Here is a 24,107-nt window from a genome sequence, read left to right as displayed (position 1 = left end):
ACAGAAGGGTGGGCTGGCATTGTCTGGCATGGCGTGATTCCGCACAGCATAGGTGTAACACCATGGGGTGGCATGGTGTGGCTTGGTCCTGCCCAGCATGGCCACTGCAGTATGGGGTGGCTTGGTCCTGCCCAGCATGGCCACTGCAGTATGGTGGGATGTGGTCCAGAATGGCTGCAATGTCCTGCATGGCATGGTTTGATCCAGCAGGAGCACAATAACATGGTATGGGATGCCTTGGTAGAACATGCCCACAGCGTCGCCCATCCATGGAATGGCCATGGAATGGTCCATTCCCCGTGGCCATGACAGCATGGGGTAGCATGCTCCAGCACAGTATGGCTTAGTCCTGCCTGGCATGGCCATGGCAGCATGGTTTGGCATGGTCCGGCATGGCATGGCTTGGTGCAGCACAGCATGGTGCTGCATGCCTCTCCGTGGCATGGCCAAGCACGGCACGGGATGGCCCCTTCTCCCTTCCTTCTCCTGGATCCCTGCATTCCCTGGCCCATGCCTGGACTGGGACTGGGTAAAGGGCCCAGGCTCGGCTGGGGGCCCTCTGGAGGGTGCCATGGGGGAAGTGGAGGAGCCAAGCCAGGGACAAGGCATCAGTAGGACACACCTTTATTTCCATGTCTCTTGGCCATAACACGGCAAATCCCCACTGCCCGCCCCGCAAGCCCTTGGTCCAGAGTGGTTTGGTGGCTGCGACTCCTCAGCCGTCCCACGCAGGGACACCAGCGCGGCGCGGGGCCAGCGGCCCTGACTCGGACACGGCCGGCGAGTCGCTGGTTTGTGCCTGGGTGAAGACGCGGTTGCGGGTGCTGAAGAGGGTCCCACAGCCGTGGCTCCGGGGGGCGTAGGGCCTGCGGTGGCAGTGGAGTGAGCAGAGGGGGGCCCTGAAGACCTCCTGGAAGCCCCGCCGGAAGTTCTCGTTGAAGTAGCCGTAGATGATGGGGTTGGCACTGCTGTTGAAGAAGGCCAGCCAGTGGGCGAAGGGGTAGATGTAGACGGCGAGCAGGCGGAGCTGGCCCTCGCTCAGCCGCCCGTAGTCCGTCAGCAGCATCAGCGTCCAGAGGGGCAGCCAGGAGATGGTGAAGAAGAGGGCAACGATGATGAGCATGTTGATGACCTTGGCTTTCCTCCGGGAGATCCTTCTCCCCTCCGGCTCCTCTCCGCCGTGGGCAGGCGCCACCGACTTGAAGAGCTTGAAGGCGATGCGGGCATACATGATGACGATGAGGGCGAGGGGAGCCACGTAGATGTGGGAGAAGAGGACAGTGGTGTAGATCCTCCTCATCCCTGTCTCGGGCCAGGCCTCCCAACAGGAGTAGAGAGGGTAGGAGTTGTTGTAGGTGTCGACCATGAAGTGGTGCTCCTCCCTGGTGACCGTCAGGGTGATGGCAGCGGGGCACATGATGAGCAGGGCCAGCACCCAGATAATGGTGATGGTCAGCAGGGCTTTCCTCGGCGTCAGCTTCTGCTGGAAGGGGTGGACGATGCAGCGAAACCTGTGGGAGGACAGATGGTGGTGGCTTTGGGCACCTGGTGGGACATCCCTGGGGGAGGAGGGTAGCCAGGACCTGGGGGTGGGAATGGAGGGTGAAGTGGGTTGCTCTTTACACGTGGCTTTTGGTGGCAGAGATAGGTTGGGGTGTCTCCAGCTTTGGTGTTTTCAGCCCCGTGTGGGGAAGGACACCTTGCTGGAATGCTCCATGGACAGCTCTGTGGTCCTCCTGGAGAGCTGTGACAGGCTCCTGACACTCCCAGGAGCTTTCCCACAATGGAGACCACACAGGACACCTGGACCTGCTGGAGGTGGCTTGGTCCCCATGTCCCCACATTCCCATGCCAACGTACCTCTCCACAGCGATGGCCACCAGCGTGAAAACGGAGGCGGAGACAGACATGCCCTGCACCAGGCCGCTCATTTTGCACATGGTGTTGTCAAAGGGCCAACCTGTGAGGGGTACACCGCGGAAGCTGTAGGTGCCTCTGGCTCACCCAGCCACTTACAGATGTCCCCATCCGCTGTGTTGTTGCTGGGGGATGCTAAATCCTGCCCTAACAGAGGGCTTGTATGGAGATCGCCTTTAGCAGCACGGATCATTGGAGAAGAGCCCCAAAACTGGGCTGCACATTACACTTATAAACTCAAGGAACATGGTGGCTGTCATTTTTCCTACCACCTTTGGGATCCTCAGTCAGGACTTTCATCTTGTTCCTTGACCCCAATACCAAGGCAATAAATAAATCACACCCCATAATCAATAAAGACAAACCCTGCCTTATGGCCTGGCTGCTGCTGCAGCTGAACCCACCCAGCTCCCTTATCTTTGGAAAGGTCAAAAGGCAGAGCTGAGCCAGCACGGGAGAAGGTGGATGCAGGAAGAATAGGAGTTCTTTTCAGTGTTGCTTGGTGAAGAATGGCTGAACTTCAAATATGCAAATGCAGCATTAGGATCAAACTTATTTTGCCACAAATGGCCAAAACCTCAAAAAACCAAAAGAGGATGTTTCCCACTTGTGTAGAGGACACTTTCTCTCCATTCCTCGTGTCTCGCCCCTTCCTCTGTCCTGCTCACCTGTGATGAGGTTGTCCACCAGGGTGGTGGGCATGCAGAAGATGCCCACCAGCAGGTCACTGATGGCCAGATTGAAGAGGAACATGTTGGTGACTGTGCGCATCTGGCGGTTCTTCACCACAACGAAGCACACCAGGACATTGCCGATCACGCACATGAGGAAGATGAAGGTGTAGGCCAGGATGAACATGAAGGCCACGGGGGAGGAATGCTGGTAGTACGCCAGGAAGGTGTAGTTCTCCCTCAGGAGGTGGCTGGTGCTGGAGTTGAGCCACCAGGTGCCATTGGAAGGGCCTGGGGAAGGGAAGGCAGGAAAATGAAGCCAGGAGAGAATAAAGCAATTATTGCCTCCATTTCTTAATGCCTCCAGAGGTGGGTTTTCGTGTTTATTCCAGAGCCCAGGCTGGCTGGGACATGTCCTGCTGGACTCATCGCAGTGCCCCAGCAAGTTTCCTCCTCTTTGGGTTACACAGCTCAAGGATCTGCAGCACCTCGGCTGAATTATTATTTTACATCATTATTATTTGATATCATTATTATTTGTATCATTCTTTTGATGAGGAATTAGAGCAACCCAGAAGACACCCTGATCTCATGGGCCTTTTTTAGGGATGGTGCAAGGAAGACAAATCCACACCCCGACACTCCACTGCTCCGGCCTTATGGGAGCTGTATCCGTGTGGTCCCAGTCACGGCTGGCCTGGGAGCATCCCTGCCACCGGGTTCTCCTTGTGCTTCCAAGGTTTACAGTTCAATATTCAGCAAGATCTTATTCTCCCTGGCGAAGCCGCAATAACCAAGGGAAAGGGGCTGGGGCAGAGGACACCCTCCCCTCCCCTCCCGTCTGAAGCAATAATTATTATTCTGATCATTATCTGGGAGCTTCTGGTGGAGGCGCGGGGCTGGCATTTTGTCACTACAGGTTTAACGGGGAGCCGCTCTCTGCAGCTCCCACCCTCGGGCTTCCCCAGCCTTGCGCAGGCAGGGATGCGGGAGGATGCCGGGCGTGGGCAGGAGCTGCCTGCAGCGGTGACGGGACTGGCTCCGGGAGAATCCAGGCTGCAGTGTTGAGGCAAGGAAAGGCACATTTTGGCTTTAAGGCTCAGCCCAAGAGCCTGCAGGCCAGCTCTACGCTGAGACAGCCCTTCCACGGCGCGGTGTGATGGGCAGCTGGAGCATCCCCCTATCCCTGTGCCGATGCCCGTGCTCAGCTTGCCAGCCAAGACGCTTTTCCCAGCCACTGGGACCACCGGCTTCCTCAGGGTTCCAGCAGGCAGGAGGGCCCTATCCAACCCCTAATACCCCAGTCCTGGGTGCAGGATTTGGGCAACACATTTCCAGTGGGGCTTCAGAAAGGCGCTGGGGGGGGTTGCAGCTGACACAGGAGAAGGAGCTTCTTGGAGAGTCAAGGGAGTAGCAGGATCGAGGGGGCAAGAGTCTCCAGATAGTCGGTATCAAATGCATGAACCAGCTTTGTAAGCAGGAGCAATAACAAAGACTGCAATGAGATTGCCCGAAACCTGTGATATTAAGCCTAAAACTTTGCTGGACTTTACCTTTTGGGGCTGCAGTGCAGCATGAGCAGGAGGTGGGCATCCTATGGAATTGGAGGTGGTTTTAAAAGCAAGCTGGAAGATGGGGAAAGGAACATAAGGGGCTGCTGAGCACCCGGGTTGGTGCTGGATGGATGAATGAGTGGATAGATGGATGAATGGGTGGAGGAACGGATGGATCGATGCAGGCGTCCTCAGCTCAGCACTGACATCTCGGACGTGGCGACAAGGGGATGGGGGGACCGGACGGGGGGCGATGGATCACCTGCCTCCCTGCCTGGCTGTGGGAAGCCACCGCAGGGAGAGGCTGGTCTGATGGAATAGGGGGCTGGGATGAGGGGCGCATAGCTTTTTTGGGGGATAAAATAGATCAGGTCTTGGCACTCACCTCCGCCGGCCCGACCCGGCTCTAGGGGCTGCATCGCTGCATGCGGGGGCTACCGCCGGAGGCGATCTGCTGCCCGGGGAGGGGGCGCAGTTCGCCCCCGTCCCTCCCTCCGTCCCTCCCGCCCGGTCCGGAGCCCGGTGCCGCCGCCGCGGTGCCGCCGCGCCGGTTGCGGCTGCTCGCCGGCTGCAGCGGAGAAGGGGAGGGGGCGCGGGGGGGAACAGCCTCCTATCGCCATGGCTACTGGGGGACCCGCACGCAGCCCCCCCGCGGCTGAGGGCAGCGCGGGGGCGGGCAGCCAAGGAGGGCAAGGAGAGGGAGGGAGCCGGTTCTCTCCCTGGGGGGGGTCGCGGTCTGTGTCCCCTCGCTGCCGCCGAGGTCCCCACACTGATGCTGGCAGCTGATGGCCGGTGTCCCCAGCAGCGCCCCTGTCCATCCCGGGGGGGAAAATACGCCAGGAGCCTCAAGACAGCTGGGGAGATCCCCCATCCCTCAACCCCCACACAAAGAAAAGCAACATGATGTTTAGGGATGCTGGTCCTGGCTCCAGGCCGCTCCACTCAACTCCGGCGTTCCCAACATCTCTTACCATAATCTTTTACGAAAGTTTGGCAAGTCTAGGAGTAAAATATTTACAGGATTAACCATTCCTGGCTGTCTCCAGCCAGCACACACCTTTGGGAAGTGTTTGTCCCTTAAATACCCGAGGGAACAAACAAGGGAGATGTTTAAACAAGGCATTTTGCGATAACACCTGGAGTTTCTCCCAGGAGGTTTTTTTTTGCAGCAGCAGCCAGCTACTAAGGGACATGGGTGTGCTTGGAAGTGTCCTCCCTGCCACTGAGAAGCCACTGTCTCCAGGACACTTCTTTGTGGGAAGGGAATCAGCACAACTTGAGGACCCAGAGCACCCGAGAGGTGGGCACACACTTCTGGGGACAGCCACGGGGTGAGCAGAGTGTGGGCACCCACTGGCATTGGATTGCTTTGATTTCCACGGTGAAAAAAAACTGAAGGGAAAAAAATTCCTTTGAAAACAAGGATTTTTCCAGGGAAATACTCCTTGGGTCTGGGCAGAATCCAGCTGGAGGCTGCAGTGAGCACCTTTGTGAAGGGGCTGCTTTAAGGACAAGACTGGTGATTCGAATTTAATCAGATACAAACCCCCCGAAGTAACAGGAAAGCATTTAATCAGGCACTTGGCACACCACGTCAGCAATTCCAGGGAGAGCCCTTACAGCCGCAGGGATGTTCTCCACCATCCCAGCTGCTCGCCATCACTGCCCAGGTGGGAGGGTGAACATCCAGCTCCCTCTGCAACTTCACCCACGCCTCCTACCACAAGTGTTGCAGCTCCTCCGCATCCCCAAAACACATAAGCAGGAGATTCCTTGGGTCGGGATCGGGCAGAGCCATCCCTTCACGGGGGAGCCCCACTGCTTGCTTTTAATTTAGGAAAAATGAGGCACTCGCTCGGGTTTGGGACCTGCTGGCTGCAGCTTTGGGACAGAAACAGGGGCATAGCAGGGACTGACCTAAGCCAAACCACTCTCATGGGCAGTCACCCCTTGGGACAGCTCGGGCACCCCGGGATCCTGTCAGGCTTTAGGGATGGGCTCCTCTGGAGACAGCAGCAGGTCAAAGGGAACGAGGGGCCGGACCAGCAGCCGCACCTCGGGGCCGACAGGGTTCGCCCGCAGGTTGAGGCTCCGCAGGGATGCCATGGAGGCCAATTGATCCGTCGGCACCTCTGGAAAAGAGCACGGAGGTGAGAATCCATCCTGGAGGGGAGGAAGGGATGAAAGCTGCACTTGATGGACAGCCTGCAGCAAACCCTGCTCCTGCTGGTCTGCAGGCTTTGATCAAAACAGAAGCACAGTGAAATATTAATTTGTCCAACTGCTCAGGCAAATGGTTATCAGTTGGACTCGATCATCTTAGAGGTCTTTTCCAACCTAAATGACCCTGTGATTCTATGGAAAGTGTTGGCAAGGTGCAAACACCGAGATATCCGATGTGGGCACTGCCCTCCAGTTCTCCCAGTCCTAATAAAACCCCTGCTGGGACCCTAAACTGGGATTCAAAGACTTATTCCCTGATTTTATTCCTGGTGTTGCAATGCCCAGGAGCCCTCTCCAAGCTAACAGGAGGGCACGTGGTCTTTGCCCTCGTTGGATAGGCTGCAAAATGGCTCTCAGCCATCAACAGGCACCCTTCTATTTTGCAATTTCCATGAATTGGGTGTTGTCCTTTAGAAAACATTACATTTACAAACTCTGCGTTAAAGAAAAGGCGCAGGTCTCCTGGATGGTCCCAATGTGAATCCACTGAGAGCAGAGGAATGAGACTGATATGAAAACATAACCATTAAGCTCATTAAAAGGTGATAGATTTAGCTTTTTTGCTACAATTCACAATATTTTGGGCTTGCAAAGTCCATCTGTCTGATTTATAAAAACCAATTTCTTTTTAATTTGGCCACCAAAATGACAAGAGCCTTTTATATCCCAGCTCCTGTTTCTTCTGCCAGCACCTGGAGCAGAATCGTGGTGTTGTAATTATATCTGGTAGATGATTATGTGATTTTTAAACCATGAAACTTATTTTATGCTGGAAAAAGACTCAAACACTCTGACACCTTTGTTTTTTTGCTCTTTCTTTTCCAGAAAATGGTGCTATTTTCCATACACAAATTCCCTAGGAGTGCATCTCTCCTCAGGCAGAGCTTCGCATGAATTTTTTTAATAACTCTTCTTCATGGTAGATTTGTTCATTGCCATTCCCCTCTATCATTTTGCTTTTTTTTTTTCCCCTTGATGCACATTTTTTTTTCATAGGTCTTCCTATTTAATCATCTTCTAATGCAGCAGAGAATAAGAAATTTAATCATCCTCTCATGCAGCATGATAAAGTTAAAAGTGCTTTCGCTCATTTTGCTTAACTTAGGGAGTTAAGGAAAGTATTTTAGGGACCAAGACCTTCCCAGGCTGGGAAAAGCTCAGCTCTGCACCTTAATTCCAGGTAAGGAGCAGTGATTCACCCCTGGCATGAAGGGACAGGCAGGGCACACAGTGCAGCCTGTAGCTGTAGGGTTGTGCCATGGGAGCCACAAATTCCTCTAAAGACAACCCAAAGCATCACTTGCTGCCTTCCCAGTGGATGAGGCACTTGCATCTGAGCCTTCAACTGGCTTCACCAGTTGAGCAAAAAACAGGGAGGGAAAAGGCATTTACATAATTAAAGCAGAATGTGACAATAAGCGAGTGACACCATCATGGAATGGTCTGGGCTGGAAGGGACCTTCAAGCTCATCCAGTTCCACCCCCTGGATAGAGGCAGGGACACCTTCCACTATCCCAGGTTCCTCCAAGCCTCATCCAACCTGGCTTTGGACACTTCCAGGGATCCACAGCTTCTCTGTGCCAGTGCCTCATCACCCTCACAGGGAAGAATTTTTTCCCAATATCCCATCTAACTGTACTCTCAGTTTGAAATCACTCCCCTTTGTCCCATCTCGACATTCTCAGGATGACAATAACCAGAGTTGCCCCCAGCAGTGACCTCCCCAGCCTTGGCAGCAGTCTCAACAACATCCCTATTAAACCATTAATCAAGCAATAAGGGGAAGAGAAGCTGAAGCTCCAGGCACCAAAACATCCCCATGGATCTGGGAGCTTAAAAAGCTCGTTTGATATCACTCTAATAATCAGGGAAAGAGTTAAAAGCTCTGACAGTAATATACACATAATTACAGTCCAGGGTTAAGAGCTTATTTAGGTGAAAAGGGTGGCTTGTGGCACCGAATGTCTCCTTTCACAGAGCCCACAGGCTCCAGGCAGGCATTAATTAATCTGCCTTTTACTCCTGTTTCCCTTTGGAAAACATTACCTACTGCCTCCAGTTCAATATGTCTTAGCAGGTCACTCAGCCCTTTTTCAGCAGGAGCTTTTAAATCGGGTTTGCAGCCCTGGCAGGAGCCTCTCCAGCATCCCTGGGATGGCAGAGGAGGACAGGCAGGACCAGCACTGGCCCAGGACCACAAACCAGGGGATCCGAGACCTTATAAACACGAGTTCACGTGCAGGGGAGCCTGGAATCTATTTGGGAAGGGCTGGCAGGAGCAATGTGATTGCCCAGGATTTTGTTTCCTTGGAAAAATGGGCTGAAACCCTCTGGCTTTCTGGTCTCTACCTTTTCCCTTTCCAGAAAATGTGTAAAATAAGCTCATGTCACCTATTTCTGCAGCCAGACAGCATCGTGTGCACTACTCAGACATATCCTTACAACATTTTAGCTTGAAATTGTTAAATTTTACTCTGTTTTCACTTTCCCCACATCTGGAGGACACCTCCCAGCCGAGGGGAGCCTGGTGGGAGGTGACCAACCCTGGCAGCCAAGTTCTCAAGCCACCCCCTCCCCCAGGATCAATCTGGCTGGGTGCAACCCTGGGTGCAGCCTTTCCTCCCTGCATTTTAGCAGGGAAAGAGGCACCAAAAAGCTGCACTCCCTCCTTGCAGCATCCTGCTTGCACAAAACGAGTGGGAAAAATGCTCTTTGGAGACCACGTCGGATTGAAATCAGCCATTTCAACTCAAAAAGTGATGGAGAGAATTAAAAGTGAGACAGCTCTCTCTGGGAGGTGGGAGAGAAAAAGGGGGTGAGGAAAGGCCGTGTCTTTCTCTGGCTCCTATGGAAGCAGTTTTTAATCCCAGTGCTTCTACGGGCAGAGCCAGGGAGCAGCTGATGTGAGGCTGTTAATAAAACTCATGTTGCAGGGAGCAGCTTTCCCAGAGCAGCTGAAGCAATCCCAGATAAAACAGCAACATTGAGTGGGCTCCGATATTCGCCTCCCTGGGGATCCGTGGGGGCTGTGGGATGCTCCAGCCCGGGCTCTTTGAAAGCTGCATCCTAAATAAATCCCCTTTTATCTGTGTACAGCAGCTGCCCCTTTTGCCCAGCTTTTGGAGACTCCAAAGGCTTCAGCTTTTGCACATGAAAGATTTTCGTCCCGCTGCAGGGTTGAGGGATGAGCATCTCTTGCCATTCCTTTAATTTAATTTTTAGGGGATTTTGTAGTGTTAAACAGCTCCTGTTTGCTCTGGGAAATGTCCAGGTGGGCTCGTGTCCTTGCTAAGCTTGGCAGTAAACATCCCAGCCCAGCATTCCTGGGGTCAGGTTCTGCAATCAACTCTGGTATTTTAATGAAATCTGGAGATTTTCGGTCACCCCAGCTGGAGGTGCCTTTAAGAGCTCCACCCCAGCGTGGTGAACAGGGCAGCTCGAATGGGGCTTGACTCCCACTGTGCCTGCAAAAGCTTTTCCCTGGGAGGCGGTGGGAACACCAGGAAAGGCAAGTGGCTAACCAGGCTCTGACTCTTTAGCATCACCCCCCGGCTGATGCTAAATCACCTTTTTCCAGTGGGAAAAGGTCCTTCTCACCTGCGATCTCGTTCTCTTCCAGGTCAATGGTCTCCAGGGTGGGGACGGTGGCCAAGGGCTCCGGGAAGCGCCGGAACCTGTTGCGGGAGAGGTTGATGTCCCGGAGGTGCTGCAGGGAGGTGATTTCCTCGGGCAGGCGGTGCAGGTAATTGCCTGCCAGGTTGAGCTCTGGGAAGAGAGAAGGGAGGTGGTGGGATGCCGGGGAAAAGATGGGAAAATAACTAATGCACGGCTTGATTTACAGCCTCTGTCCCCCGTGGACTGCCGGCTCCCTTAGTGGGATTCCAGCTCCAAAAATTGGGCTCTTTTTCTGCTGTTTTCCGTGATTACCATTGTAGTTTTGCCTGCTGGGAATACCACTTTCAGGAGTGATGTTTTTGTTGCTTGCCTCAGGCTTTGCTAATGAAATTGGGCAGTCTTTTGCAAGCAGGTTCTGTAAAAAATAAGGAATATTTCCTCATAAAGTCAGTGCAATTACCTCCCCGATGGACATTTGTCATGGCTCTCTTTATTCATGTGCCTGAACCCCTTCTGAGGGATAAACAGTGGTGGGTCTTATATGTGAAAAATATCTGTTCTCCACAGTTTACCCGTCTGTGATGCTTTTTTTTCTGTGATGCCCCAGAAATGAGCTGTGGGGCCAGGAGCAGCACTCCTGGGAACAAAACCCAAATCCCCCTGTCCCAGTGCCCTTCTCCAGTGGCACAGGGCTTTCTGCACTATAAATACACACACAAGCTGCCCCGCCCCTGCTAATACCTGGTATTTATAGGTCCTGCCTTATTCAGCCTGTCCCCAGCCCTGGGGCGTCTGTCCCTGCTGAGACCCAGCACATTCATTGCCAGAGTGATTGCTTCACTGGTGGAGCAAAGCCCTTGCTGGGGAACAAGGCCACTTTTTTCCCTTCAGGGCCTGTTGTGCTGTCTAGAAAATGAAAATTGATTTCCTTTGCTCGATGAGTTTCCTTTCCCTGGCCTAGGGGTGTTCTCACAGATGATGCTCCGGCTCCAGAACAAGGGAAGCCTCCCCAGGCACCCACCGCAGTGGCATTTGTGTGGTATGTTGTAGCAACAAAATTGATTTTAGAAGCTGCCAGAGCATCCCCAGCACTGTCCCCGGTGTCCAATACTGTGATACTGGATGCTCTGGGTGCTTGCATGGCCATTTTTTAGCAGATTAGCCTCTGGCTGCTTTCTCTGGGCTCCACAGGGAGGTGTCCCCGTGGTGCTGATGATCGTTCCCCTCTCCTGCAGTGATTAACTCTCACTGATGTCTCAGATGAGGACTAATTGGCCAGCACAGCCTGGATTGCCCCGTCTCTGCCATGCCCTGTTATCCCCAGGCTGCCTTTCCTGTTCCCCTCCATCCCCAGCCCCATCCTTGGAGGGAGCTGGAGGGCGATGAGTGACCCCGGAGCAGCCTGATACCAGTTTGGGAGGGTGGGTGAGAGCAGAACCAGTGTCCTCTTCCTTCAAGGGGCAGAAAGTATAAGGAAAAATGGATTTTTTGGGTCTGAACTAATGCTTGTAATGGGGTGTGAGCTCAGGGGAGACTCTCAGGTGCTTTGCCCCCCCTGCAGCAACCCGGGGGTTCCTTGAGTGTCCCAGAGGACTGGAAGTGGCTGTCCCTTACCTGTCAGCTGGCTGAAGGTGGTGACGAATCGGCTAGTGATGGACTTGAGCTCGTTGTTGGCCAGGGAGATGCGATGGATCCCCTCGGTGACGCTCCTCATGGCTTTGTAGATTCCAACGGGGAAGGCCATCAGTTTGCAGTTGGCCAGATCTGCGCACAGAGAGACCCAGGCACCTCATAGTGCAACCAGCTGGGATGGAGCCATGGATCCCCCTGGTTTTCCACCTCTTCATCCTCGATTTGCCCGAGTGCTGTGCCCTGTGTACTCCTATCCATTACGGGGATCTTGGCAGTCACCTCCACAAACTTTGAGTTTGAATCCCATCAGGAATGCCAAGGTTGTTCTGACTTAGGTGTTCAACCCTAAATCACATTGCAATGACTTCCAGGCTGCACCGTCCTTTCGGAAACCCCCAGCCAGCCTGCCCATGTCTAATAACTTCAGTCATCCTGCTCCCCTGAGTCCCTAATTCCCTGGGGATAGCTAAGCAGAGCAGGGATGCTTCTTCCACTGCTGATGGGGATGGAGCAGGGATTTCCCTGGGCGTGCTCCTGGCTGGATTTCTCCTGGCCTTCTGGTCATGGGTGGTTGTCCCATGGCAAGCAGTGGGGAGGGGGAAAAAGATTTGGTTGTGCTTCTCAGCTCGTGGCCTTTTGGTTTTGTCCTGAGTTGTTTCTGTTTCCCCTCCCAGGAGATGTCAGGGGTGGAAGCCCTGTATCCCAGCCCCGGGATGGGCTCTGCTTCCTGCCCCCTCCCCAAAGCCACTGCGGGGGCTGATGGAGCGAGCTCCATCCTCCCACGTTTCTCTCAGGAGGATGTGGAGAGCCTGAGCAATGAAGCTCCAGCTCCCGGCACACACTGATTTATGTCCCAGGGCTGGGAGTCCAGCGGGAATAAAAATGAGTGGTTTTCATCTTTCTCCTTTGATGAACTGTGCCACACTGTCAGATATCAGCTGGAAATGGGGAAACTGGGGAAAACACAAATCTGACAAGGCAACATGGGGAAAAATCTGCTCCTGCCACTGCTTGCAAGGAGGGACATATCCCATGGGACTATGTGTGAACCTGCTCTAACTCTGGGGGCCCGAGGGCCCTTTGGGGGAGCCTTTCCCTTCTCCAGAGCCGCGGGGAGGGAACGCCGACAGCTTTTTTTAGACCGTGGCAGTGAAAAATAGAGCCCTGCTCCCGGATACCCGATCCTTGTCCGGGCCCCGAGCGGGAGCCGGGACGGGGCGCCGGGCTTACCCAGGGAATCCGCTTTGTTCTCCACCGTGTCGTTCACCTTCCTGGCCACCCGGGCGACTGCCTCGCCCATCCTCTTGTGCATGCGGGCGGCCGGTCCCGCCGGGAATGCGCTTCGGGCTGGGGGATCCAGGGCTGGAGGGAGAAACCAGCCACTCTGGCCTCTGGGAGAGGGATGCTAAAAATAACCGGCGGGATCAGTGTTCCCAGGGGAGGGAGGGAGGCTGTGCTGGGGCTGGCATGTCCCTCAGGGGCGAGATTCCCATCTTTCCAGGATGGTACTTTTGGGGTATGTAGATGCCTCCTATTCCCTGGCTTGGAATATGGGGATGTATCTCCTTTCCTGGTATGGGATTTGGGGATTCATCTCCTTCCTTGGTTTGGGAAATGGGGACGCATCCCTTTTCCTGGTCTGAGATATTTAGATGCATCCCCTTTCCTGGTATTGGATATGCCATTTTCCTGGTTTGGGGTACGGGCATGCGTCTCTTTTCCTTGTGCGGGACGTGGGGATGCATGCCCTTTCCTGGTTTGGCATGAGGGGATGCAACCCGTTTCCTTATTTGGGATATAGGGATCCATGCCCTTTTCCTGGTTTGGAATATGGAGATGAATGCTATTCCCTGGAATGGGATATGGGTATACATCCCCTTTGCTGGTGTGGGACACGGGGATGCATCCCCTCTCCTGATATGGGATATGGGGATGCACCCCATTTCCTTGTTTGGGATTTGGGGATGCATCCCCTTTCCTGGTTTGGGATATGTTGATCCATTCCTTTTCCCGGTGACTTTATTCAGCTCTAACAAAAGAGCTGTCTAGCCAAAACAATCCCGTACAGGACGGAACGGCAAAACACCGCCTCCCGCACCCCATTCCCCCCAGGAAAAGAAAAGACCTGTCTTCCCACGCCGGGAGTCGAACCCGGGCCGCCTGGGTGAAAACCAGGAATCCTCACCGCTAGACCACGTGGGAGGCGCGGAGAGGCTCGCGCGGCGCCGCGCCTGCCCCCTGCCGGCGGCGGTGAGGGGGCGGTGAGGGGGGCGGGGCGGGGCCGCTCCGCCCGCGCCGCTCGGCGGGGACAAAGCGCGGGGCCGAGCGGGGCCATGTCGTCCGCAGGCGGCCGCCAGCCCAGCCAGAGCCGGGCCATCCCCACCCGCACCGTCACGCTCAGCGACGCCGCGCAGCTCCCCGCCGACTACTGCACCACCCCCGGCGGGACGCTCTTCTCCACCACACCGGGAGGTAAAAGCGCCGCGCCCGCCGGGGCCTCCGGGGGAGCGCGCCCGGGCCAGCCCGCGCCGGGACCGCCGCGTGTCGCGGGAGCGCCGTGCCTATCGCGCCTATATCCCGCCTATATGTCGCTGATATATAGCGTCTGCCGCCTGTTCTCCTCGAAGCACACGCGTGGAGATGGGTTTATTGTTTTTCCGGGACGTACCGGGAGCGCGGAGGGTCCCGGCGGGGTGGCAGCTGGATCCCGGGACGGGGTGGCAGGAAGTTCCCGGTGGGACCCGGGCACCGGGGACTCGATGCCTCGGCCCGACCCCGCCCCGGCACCGCGGGGTCGTGACGTGCCTCGTCCGTGTGCAGGGGAGAGGGACGCGTGGTATTTCGGGGTGCCACATCCATCGGCATCCCCGGGACGCGTTCCCACCCCTGCCGTGAGTTTGCCAGGTCTCTGCGGCGGGACAGCGTTGAGCGCCCCGGGACAGCCGGGACCCAGTTGCCGCCGGGGTGTTTGGCCAGCGCCGAATTATCGCCTGTCGTGCCCAGATAAGAGCGGGCAGAGCGGCGGCGCACTCCCCCACCCCTCCCCGCCGATCCCTGGCGGAGAACCTTGGCCGGGCGCCCGTCCCGCCGGGAAACTCCTTCAGCAAACAAGCGCTGCCGAACCGGATTCCCCCACTCTCTTCCCGTCCTCCCCCCAGGCACCCGGATCATCTACGACCGCAAGTTCCTGCTGGACCGCCGCAACTCCCCCATGGCCAAGACCCCGCCTTGTCACCTCCCCAATATTCCCGGCGTCACCAGCCCCGGCGAGGCCGGCGAGGAGACCAAAGCGGACGCCAACAGCTTGAACCACCAGGAGGGCAAGCCATCCATGGGTAAGGGACCCCCAGGGTGGGGCAGGGCGGATTTGGGGTGGAGGAGAAGCCCCCTAACGCTGCTCTCCTTGCCTCTTGCCAGGGGACGATGCTCAGTTCGAGATGGATATCTGAGTGGGAACCACGGAGAGGCAGCGACTCCCCAGACCTGTGCACCCCCCATTCGGCTTAGCAGGATCCGTCCCGGCAAGGCGGAGGTGGCAGCGCTCCCCACCAGTGTCTCCCTCCCCGCCTGTCTCCTCCCCCTCTTTTTTTGGGGGGAGTGCAGCTCTGTCTTCTCCCCTTTTGTGGGTGACTGGTCCCAGCATGTGCCGGACGGAGCATCCCTTCTGGATCCGGCCCTGTTCCTCCTCTTCTTCCCGCCAGCAGCCTGATCTCCACCAGGCTTCTTTTTAAAACATCCCTTTGCCTCTTCTGCTGCCCTAAAATTCCCCTCTTGTTACCCAAACCACCCACTGCCAGCAGCTTGGTGTTCTGGAGCTGCGTCACCCCTTCTCCTGGAAAATTTGGGCAGCCTGTCAGGAGGAGGGGGAAACACCACTCCTAAAACCGTGCGCCTGCTCGCGCCCCAGGGGAGGGTATTTTTTGAGTTCCCCTGGGTTGTGCTGGCATTCAGCGGAGGATGACGCTGGGAGCCCATTTCCTTCAGTGCTCCAGGGGTCCGGTGTAGTCCCTGATGGCATCAGCCAGCGTGATCACATCCCTCCTTACCCAGACTTTTTCCATCTTGGCCCTCCAGCCAGGGGCTGTGTCCCCAACCCACCAGCCAGGACTCACAGCAATGTAGCCATATGTTATAAAACCCCCTTGCTTTTATTTTTTTGGTACTAAAAAGGGGCACTTTACCCTCAACGACTCCTTCCGGGCTGGGGCCAAATGCCTCTGGAGAAGTGCTTGTAGTGCTCGGGTTTTTTTTTACCCCCCGGCCCTTTAAAATGTGAATCCCACAGGGGGGAGATCCCTCTGGTGCCGTTGGATGTCTCAGGAATCACTGGGTGTCCCTGGGGGCTGTGGGGGCTCGCCAGACACCACAGGGATGGGGCGCTCTGCTCTCAGGGTGCTGCCATCGATGCCATCCTCTGCTTAAGTTTTCAGGATGGGATTTCTCCCATCCGGAGCATGCTGTCATGGATAAGGCATTTCCACGTTAACCTCCCCTTTGCCAGCCTGGCATGGCATGGCTGTCTTGAGCCTCCCCTGGAGATGGGATTTATTTTTCCCGCTCCCTCCGTGCGAGTCTCGCCCTGACAAGCAGCGCTGGGCAAGGCCGTGCGTGGCCGCAGTGGTGCTGGGCTGCACCCCCTAATCCCACCAGCCCCCCCCAGTTTCGATTTTTTACTGCCTGTTGGGAGCCATCACCACCTCCACAACCTTCTCAAGTGCCATTTTATCAGCCCCCACCTGAGTGCCTGCTCCATCCATCCTCCCTCCCCTGCTGGGGTTGCCCCTCACCTCGGTACCCAACCCTGGGGACCTGTGCTGGGGAGAGGGACATCCCACAGGCTTTGTGCACTTTCCATCCCATAATTTATTTCTCTAGGTGTGTTTGGCACGGGGCAGCGCTGGTGGCGAGCTCCCATCTTCCAGCTGCTTTTCTCACAAGGAGGGGGGTGGGAGAGGAAAAAGCTTTGGGGGTGGGAGAGGAAAAAGCAAAAGCACAACCCCAGGGAATGGGTTGTCTTTCCCATCCTTTCCCTCGCGTGGGAGGCGAGGTGAATGCGTAGCCCGGCCGCCGTAGGCGCACGAGTGAGTGAGTGCGAGTAGAAATATGTATCTGCGTGTGGGTGGGTGGTGATAAGACACACACAAATATATATATTATATATAAATAAATATATCTTCCTTGGAGCGAAGATCCTAGGAAGTCGGTTAGGCCCTCGGATTGAGGGAGGGGCAGGGGCAGGGTGCAAGGATATCCTTGGCAGAGCGGGGACAGCCACCGTGGATGCAGGGACCTGGCGCCCTCAGCACAGCTGCTCGTTTTGGGAAACCTGCTCTGCAAGCCAAAAATAATTAGACAATATCCAAGGACAATGTGACTTAATGGACAGGAGCCGGAGGGAAACCTTTTAATTTTTTCCATTTTTTTTTTTTCTCTAAACACCCCCTTTCACAACCTCCTTTTGTCTCCGTTCCCCATCCTAGCGACTTTCTCCCGGTTCTCTTTTGTAAGCGGGTTCGGGGCTGAGCAGGGAGGGAGTGCCTGGCCTCGCCAGGGCGTTCCTCTGCTAGTCAAGGGATCCATTTGGGATTTCTGTTGTTTTTTACCGTCTCTTCAAGCAGGTGTTTGGGAGGAGAAAAGCTCTCGCCGGTGGTTGCTGTTACAGTGAGATCAATAAATATCTTGGTTCTACTAAATCGAGGTGATTTGGACTATGATTCAGGGGGGTGGGGACAATTTTCCCTTCCCTTTGGAGGAAACTCCCTTCATGGGCCGTCCCCCAGTCACGCCCAGAGAGCAGGGAAAGGTCAAACCCCGAACCAGCAGCTGAGGGTTTAATTGCAAAATGTCACACACAGAGGAACCTGGTTTTCCCGTAGGTCTCCCATGTGCAAAACTGTCCCAAACTGATCATTTGTCCTCTCTCTAGTGGCTGCCTCATCCCTGGAAGTGTTCAAGGCCAGGTTGGATGGGACTTGGAGCAGCCTGGTCTAGTGGGAGGTGTCCACCAAGCTGGCCTTGAACCCTTCAGGGATGGGACACCATTAATATATGTTAATAAATTACACTAATACATTTTTAGATTTTTTAAAACCAGGTCAGTCTCTTTTATACCATCCACTCTAATTGGGGAGGGGTCTGAGCAGCAAAAGCCTTTTCCCCCACTAGGGTGCTGAGGGATGGCAGCAGTGGGATGTCCCCTCCCTCTGGCTGCAGAGGGTGCCCCCAAATTTTTGTGGGTGCCTCAGCAAACCACCAGCATCACTTCTTGGGGATGCATCCCTTGAGGACACCTTGGCTCTGTGTGTGAAATACCACAGTGGCACATCACATTCCCAAAGCATTCAGATCCCAGGGGCGAAGCCGGGAGGGCATCTCCAAGGGTTTGGGGGGCCTCTTGGTGCACCCTGCCTCGGCTGCACTCGGAGTGGTCCTGCCATGACCTCCCGTGGATTCTGCTCATACTGCAGCAGTCTAATTCTGCAGCGTCAGGGAAATTTGGAGCGTGCGTGCCGAGAGGAACACGACGGGAAAGTTGCTGACGAGGCATTTGGGAGCTTCTTTTCCCTGGGTCTGGTTTTGCCCGTGCAATGCCGGTGACAGCTGGTTCCCTCCCAAATTTTGGGGTGCTGTTTATTTGTGAATCCCAGCTCCCCAAGCTCCCCTAGTGAGGGGGGTGTGTGTGTGTGTGTACCCCTGGATTTTGGTGTGCTTCTAGACACTGATTTGAGATCTTAAAACGGAGAATTAAAATAAAATCAATTTTTAAAGTTGTAACATTTCAATCTAGGACCGTAAATGCGGCAGAGCAGCTGAGGGCAGGGTATTTTGGCTGAGCTGGATGCTGGGAGCCTGGCTAGGATCTCAGATCCCGATGAACAAACTTTCCAGCCTTGCTTTCCAGCTGTTACCATTTTCGGACTAGCTCTGGGCTGCGTTTACATTCCTGGCCCTCCTTCCCAGTGCTGGTGAACGTGTTAATGCCGCTTGTCTCCTTTTCCTTTGCCGTGTTGGTGTCCCATAAATACCGATTTGGAGCAGCACGGCAGCTGTGGGTGGTGCTGGGTGTGGGCAAGGCTGTAACGCTGGGGGCAGCTCAGGGGGAAGTGGGGTTGGGGTTCTACCTGGGGCCTCCGAGAGCCACTGTTTCAACCCAAATGGGATGTGGGAAGGCAGGTGGGAGCTGAAAGGACTGGGGTTTTTATGGATTAGCTAAAATAGCACCTTTCCATGGCAATGAGGGAAGCCTGAAGTCGCCTGATGGATTCACTCTGTGCGGCGGACTCCAGCAGGACATGAGCGGAGCTGGGTGCTGGACCTGCTGATACCTGACCTGGCGGAGCCATGGCAAGAGCCCACCATGGTGCCTGTAGGGTGCTGGGAAGCAGCCGGGTGGGCAGCAGCCTTGTTTCCCTGGAGTCTGAGTGGCCCGAGCAAGGAGGGATGGCTCTGAGACTTGGGGGTCTGGAGCTGCCCTGATGCTTCCTATGGAGACAGGCTGGGAGAGCAGGGGGTGCTCATGTGGAGAAGAGAAGGCTCCAGGGAGACCTTAGAGCCTCTTTCAGTGCCTGAAGGTGCTCCAAGGGAGCTGGAGAGGGACTTTGGACAAGGGTATGGAGTGCCAGGACAAGAGGAAATGCTTTTGGACTGCCAGAGGGCAGGGATAGATGGGATATTGGAGAAAAATTCTTCCCCGTGAGTGTGGCGAGGTCCTGGCACAGGTTTCCCAGAGAAGCTGTGGCTGCCCCTGGATCCCTGGAAGTGTCCCAGGCCAGGTTGGACGGGGGCTTGGAGCAACCTGGGATAGTGGAAATTGTCCCTGCCCACAGCAGGGAGGTGGAATTAGTTGAAGTTTAACGTCTCTTTCAACCCGAAACAGTCTGTGACTCTCTGAAAGCCGAGGGGCAGCGGCCCCCTGCGTGTCACCTCACACCAGTTCCTGCATGTCACCTCACACCAGATCCAGCCCAGTATCCCTTGCCCGGGCTTCCATCACACACATCTCTGTCTCCCATTTCTGGGAAGAAAAAAACACTTTTTGGCTTTGAGAGGTGCCGGCAGTACCTTGATGCCCCCAAAACTGCAGACCTGGCTGGGGTGGTGGCGTCTGACAGTCCCCTCTCTGTCCCAACTCCTCTCTGGTTTGTCACCAGGAGATGATGGAAGGATCAGTGTGCTGGGGGGTTGCTGTGTGCTGAGGGTCCCCGAGACGATTGAGGATGCACGTCAGGGCTTCCTGAGGGGACAGGGCTGTGTTTGGGGGATGCTGCTGGTACCGGGTGCTGCGTGCCGGGTGTCCCCGAGCTGCCGGTGCCCTGGCCCGGGGTGTCCCGGCGGCGCTGGGGGCGCAGGGGGCGGTGCCGGGGGCGTGTCCCGGGGCGGGGGGCGGTCCCGGACGCCCCTCGGCCCCGTCCCGGTGCCCGCCCCGGTCCCTCCCCCGCCGAGGCGCCGGCGGTCGGCGCGGCCGCGGGGCTGCGCTCCCGCCACCGCTCCCGCCGCCCCCATGGGGCGCCCGACGGCGCGGCCGGCCCGGCGCGGGAGCTGAGCCCGGAGCCCCCCAGGTACCGTATCCCCGCCGAGACTGGGCATCCCTGCCCCCCCGAGCCGGGCATTCTCCTCCCGGCCCCCGGGACTGGGTGTTCTCCCCCCTCCAACCCCCGGGACCGGGCGTCCTGCCCGCTCTGCGCCCCGTCCCCAGTCCCGGGCATCCTCCCGCCACGCCGGGGCCGAGCATTACCCGACCCCCGGGCCGCTCATCCGCCCCCCCGGGACCGGCTGCCCCTCTCATCCCCTCCCCCGGGGTGGTGGGGCTCGTTTCTCGGCCCGGTGCGGTGGGAAGGGGATGGAGGTGGCAGGACCAGCCCTCGATGGTGCCCCCCCACCCTCCGGGGGGGTTTGTGATGAGCACTCGGGGGGCTTCTTGGGCGGGGGTCCCCGCTGGGTGTGTCCCCCCAAGCCAAGACGGGTGGGACAATGGGGGGAAGGTTTATTTTGCCCCTGGAGCACAGACTCCACAGCGTGGCCATGAGGTGCCTCAGCCATGGCGAGGGGGGTTTATCCGGAGCCAGCGCTGGGCTTTAAACCTCTGGAAAATAGACGGATCACTAGTTTTAAGGCTCAGCATCCGCCCCGCGGATCCCACCTCTCCTGCCTTTGCAGTTGTGTTTGCTATTTAAAAGGGGCTTTTCTCTCCCTCTTTTGGCCCGGAAGCCACCCCCACCGGGCTGGGAGCCCAGCACGGCTGTCGGCCGGTGCCGGCTGTGCCTGCTGTGGCTCGAGTCCCCCAGAGTGAGTTTTGGGATTTGCATCTCTTGGTTGTGCCTCCCTTGCACCCCCAAAAGCCGCTTGGAGAGCAGGCTCTGAAGCGGGGGGGAGGTGCGGGATGGCTCCCTGCTGGAGGATGAAGATGGAGGAGGAAGAGGAGCAGCTGTAGCCGAGGTCTGGGGTTTGGCTCGGCAGCCTCCCATTTAGGGAGCACGGGAGGAGCGGGAAGCCTGGGATGGGTTTCCCGCTGGCACGTGCGGGGGGTGGCGCAGAGCCCGGTGGGCTCCCAGCCCCGTGCGGGTCGGAGTCACCCTCGCTGCCGCAGAGGATGTCCTAGGATCGAGGCTGCCTGCTCCCGCTGAGCTCCTGCCCCGCTTCTCGGGGCTGAAAACTTCCAGAAACCTCGTCCAGGCTGCGCTTCCGATGGCTGCCGGACTTTTCCGGACCTGCTTCCCTGCCCTTTCCCCGGTGCATCCTCTTAGTGCTGGGGGAGCGAACACCCCCTCCTCTTCCCGCAGCGCTCCTGGCCGTGGCACCCGTCACATCCCGAGCTGTGCCCCCGTTGTTTTCCTGCCCTGGATGGGAGAAAACAGCGAGTTTTGGTGTGGCTGGGCTGGGGGCATTGCCTGAGGAAGAGGCAGACAGGCAACGGTGGTGGGACATTTCCTTCCTGGAAGGCAGGAAGTGATTATGTCTCTGCACGAATGACACGGAGCCTAAAAATAATGGGCAGGTCTCTGTTGTGAGCAAAACTCCCTTGGGGTTTGCTTGATTTTTGCTTTATTTATTCAGAGAGCAGGACAGGGGAGAGGAGACCTGGGAGCGTGAGCTCCGTGTCCTACTGCGTCCCAAACCACGGTGCTGGCGTGCATAAGGTGCTGCTTGTCCTGGGAAAGGTGTGGTCTGCAGCGGATCCCGGCGTGGAAAAGCGGCCCCGTGTAAATGGAGCCGTCCCGTTGCTCCGGCAGCCTTCCCCGCGTTGGGAGGGGAGCCGTGGTTAGCTATGAATAGCACAAAATCATAGCCCTCGCCTTCCCAAAACGCCCCGGCCGGCTCCGCGTGGCGCTGGCCATCCCGGGCTTGGGAGCAGGGGGTTGTGCTGGGGGGGCCAGCCTGAGTTCCCCACCCTTGGGGACACCCCGCTCCCCTCTGCCAGCTGGAGTGGGGTCACACCGGAGAACCTCTGGCGGGGAAAAGCTTGGCAGATCTGGTTTCGTTGTGGGGCTGCGGTGCTTCCTGGCAAGTTGGGGACTGCTTGGCGTTGGACAAAAGCTTTGCCCACAGGTCACTGGTCTCTTTGGAGATGCCCCCAGCCTTTATCTTCATGTTTTAGGGCTTTTTATTTTGTTTTTCCTTTGTGCTACTGAAAGGAAACACTTCAGCGAGCGTGCTCACAGACCTTGAAACCACTGGCAGCGAGCTGACGGCACAACTGGCAACGCTGGTTCTTCTGAGCCAGGGCTTTGTTCCTCTTTCCATTGCTGCTCAGTGATAAAACCCCTCACCTCAACAGCAAGCAACCAAGCATCTCCTGCCTGCCCAAAAAGCAGCGCCCCAGGGACTGGTGGGATGTGTCAGGGAACCTGCCAGGGGGGCCTTAAAAGCTGGGTGTGAGGCAGCAGTTACAGGTGGGCTCTTTGCAAAATCATGGAGTCACTGAACGGTTTGGAAGGGATCTTAAAGGTTGTCTCATTCCACTCGCTGCCATGGGCACCTTCCACTAGACCAGGTTGCTCCGAGCCCCGTCAAACACTTCCAGGGTCTTAATTCCTCCCAGGCTGTGCTTAGCAAGGAAGGTTAATAATGCTGATTAATAATGCAAACCAGGTTTGTGAAGAAGGGCTGCAGCCTGGATACCATTCCCAATAGATTCCTCCTCATCGATGGTCACCTCCATGGCAGGGAGCAGATTGCCATCCCCATTTTGGGGGTGGCTTTTTTCTCCTCCGTACCCTGTCTCAAACAGCTTTCCCTGGCTTCAGGGTGAGGAGTTTTAAATCCAGTAACTAAAGGCAGGTTGGTCCCATGGAGGACGGGGATGTAGCACTCGGTTTTCTGCCAAAGGACAGGAGCATGTTTGGGAGGGGGTGGGAAATGCCTGGTCCTCGTTATTCTGGATGCTCCCGCTTGGACTTGGGGGCAGACATCCCACCGATGCTTTCCTGCACTGCTCGGCAGATGCCGGTGGTAGAGCGCGGGGCACAGGGGGAATCGGCAGCACCGATCCCGGCCTGGTTGGGAAATACCTCTGGACTTTCTAGGAAATGCTGCTTTTTGAGTTATAGTTTTGGCTGTCACTGCTGGCTCTCCGAGGAGGTCGTGAGGATGGAGGGCGGTCACTTTTGCTCCTTTAAAGATATTAATGAATCAGTCAAGGCTCGTGAAAGCAGAGCTGTCTGCTGCAAAGGTGCCCTTCCAAGGCCTTTTCCTGCCCATGGCAAAGTGCTTTTGGGTTGATTTGAGGCGTTTTGATTCTTTGCCTTATTTTACCCTCACAGCTTGGTGGGTGTACAGCACGTTCCAAATCATCCACAGCTTAATGTGTTACTTCTCACCTTTCTTTTTTGTTTTATTATGTGTTTTTAAGAAGCCGGGCCGCTTCCTTCCGGCATCACCTGGAACAACAGGAGCCTGGTTCCCATGCAGCCTCTGCTCTGGGATATCTCCCAGCACAGGCACGCTCTCCCAGAGAAGCTGTTTGTGTGTTATTTAATTTTCACTGGGTTTTTTTTAAAAAGAGGGTTAAAGAGCACGCTGGGGCGGGGGGCTCAGCTCCAGCACTTCCTCCAGGCTCCGGTGATGCCCCTCCGGCTGCACTGGAGTTTCCTGCTGGCTTGTGGTGTTTCCTGCCTCCCTGCTTGGCTCAGCAGTGCTCCAGGGGTGCCCCTCGGTCCCTTGAGGATGCATCCACGCCGGCTCCATGCTGAAAAGCCACAGGGGCTGCCCCACACCGAGGAAGGATGGATGCATTAGGAGGATGCTGCCGTTGCTGCTGCTTCTTCCCAAAGGGCTTTGCTTTTCATTTAGAAGAGCTTTAAAAGCTATAAAATATCTCAAGGATGCACGGAAGGAGATTTATTTGATTTATTTCCTGCTGACAATGAGGCGGCCAGGCAAGTGCACGTTTCCTCCTCGGCACGGTGGCCGGGGCAGATGCATCCTGCAGCTGCAGCCCGACCTCCTCCCACTATATTAAGTCCATTGTTTGCTCCGGCTTTGAGTCCTTGCCAGGTC

General features: G+C 56.3%; 3 protein-coding genes and 1 non-coding gene across 5 annotated transcripts; 1 reads left to right on the top strand and 3 right to left on the bottom strand.

Annotated features, from left to right (window-relative positions):
- Window positions 1-611: 611 nt before the first annotated feature.
- On the bottom strand, window positions 612-4,761 carry NPFFR1 (neuropeptide FF receptor 1). Its single transcript, XM_010408625.3, is given in 6 exon segments — window positions 612-1,511; window positions 1,861-1,960; window positions 2,586-2,879; window positions 4,527-4,571; window positions 4,574-4,661; window positions 4,663-4,761. Coding segments are annotated over 6 exon segments (1,422 nt in total). The 3' UTR covers window positions 612-715.
- Window positions 4,762-5,696: 935 nt separating this feature from the next.
- Window positions 5,697-14,401, bottom strand: LRRC20 (leucine rich repeat containing 20). Of its 2 annotated transcripts, none has more exons than XM_039554288.1 (4): window positions 14,281-14,401; window positions 11,595-11,744; window positions 9,963-10,130; window positions 5,697-6,273 (listed from the first exon to the last, which is right to left on the bottom strand). In XM_039554288.1, the coding sequence occupies exons 2-4, from the start codon at window positions 11,722-11,724 to the stop codon at window positions 6,122-6,124; spliced, it is 450 nt and encodes a 149-aa protein (XP_039410222.1). In that variant the 5' UTR covers window positions 11,725-11,744; window positions 14,281-14,401; the 3' UTR covers window positions 5,697-6,121. The 2 variants fall into 2 exon arrangements, with proteins under 2 accessions (XP_039410222.1, XP_039410223.1); XM_039554289.1 differs by lacking the exon at window positions 14,281-14,401 and adding an exon at window positions 12,843-13,022.
- TRNAE-UUC lies at window positions 13,743-13,814 on the bottom strand. Its single transcript has one exon. It is a non-coding gene; the product is annotated as a tRNA-Glu (tRNA).
- On the top strand, window positions 13,893-17,305 carry EIF4EBP2 (eukaryotic translation initiation factor 4E binding protein 2). Its single transcript, XM_039554291.1, has 3 exons — window positions 13,893-14,084; window positions 14,771-14,947; window positions 15,030-17,305. Exons 1-3 carry the CDS (start codon window positions 13,946-13,948, stop codon window positions 15,059-15,061), a joined length of 348 nt encoding a protein of 115 aa, XP_039410225.1. The 5' UTR covers window positions 13,893-13,945; the 3' UTR covers window positions 15,062-17,305.
- The last annotated feature ends 6,802 nt before the right edge of the window (window positions 17,306-24,107 follow it).

Source organism: Corvus cornix, chromosome 6 (genome assembly GCF_000738735.6).
Source record: "Corvus cornix cornix isolate S_Up_H32 chromosome 6, ASM73873v5, whole genome shotgun sequence".
NCBI classification, from domain to species: Eukaryota; Metazoa; Chordata; class Aves; order Passeriformes; family Corvidae; genus Corvus; species Corvus cornix.
The sequence above is the reverse complement of the archived record's forward strand: the minus strand, read 5'-3'. Positions and strand labels throughout refer to the sequence as shown.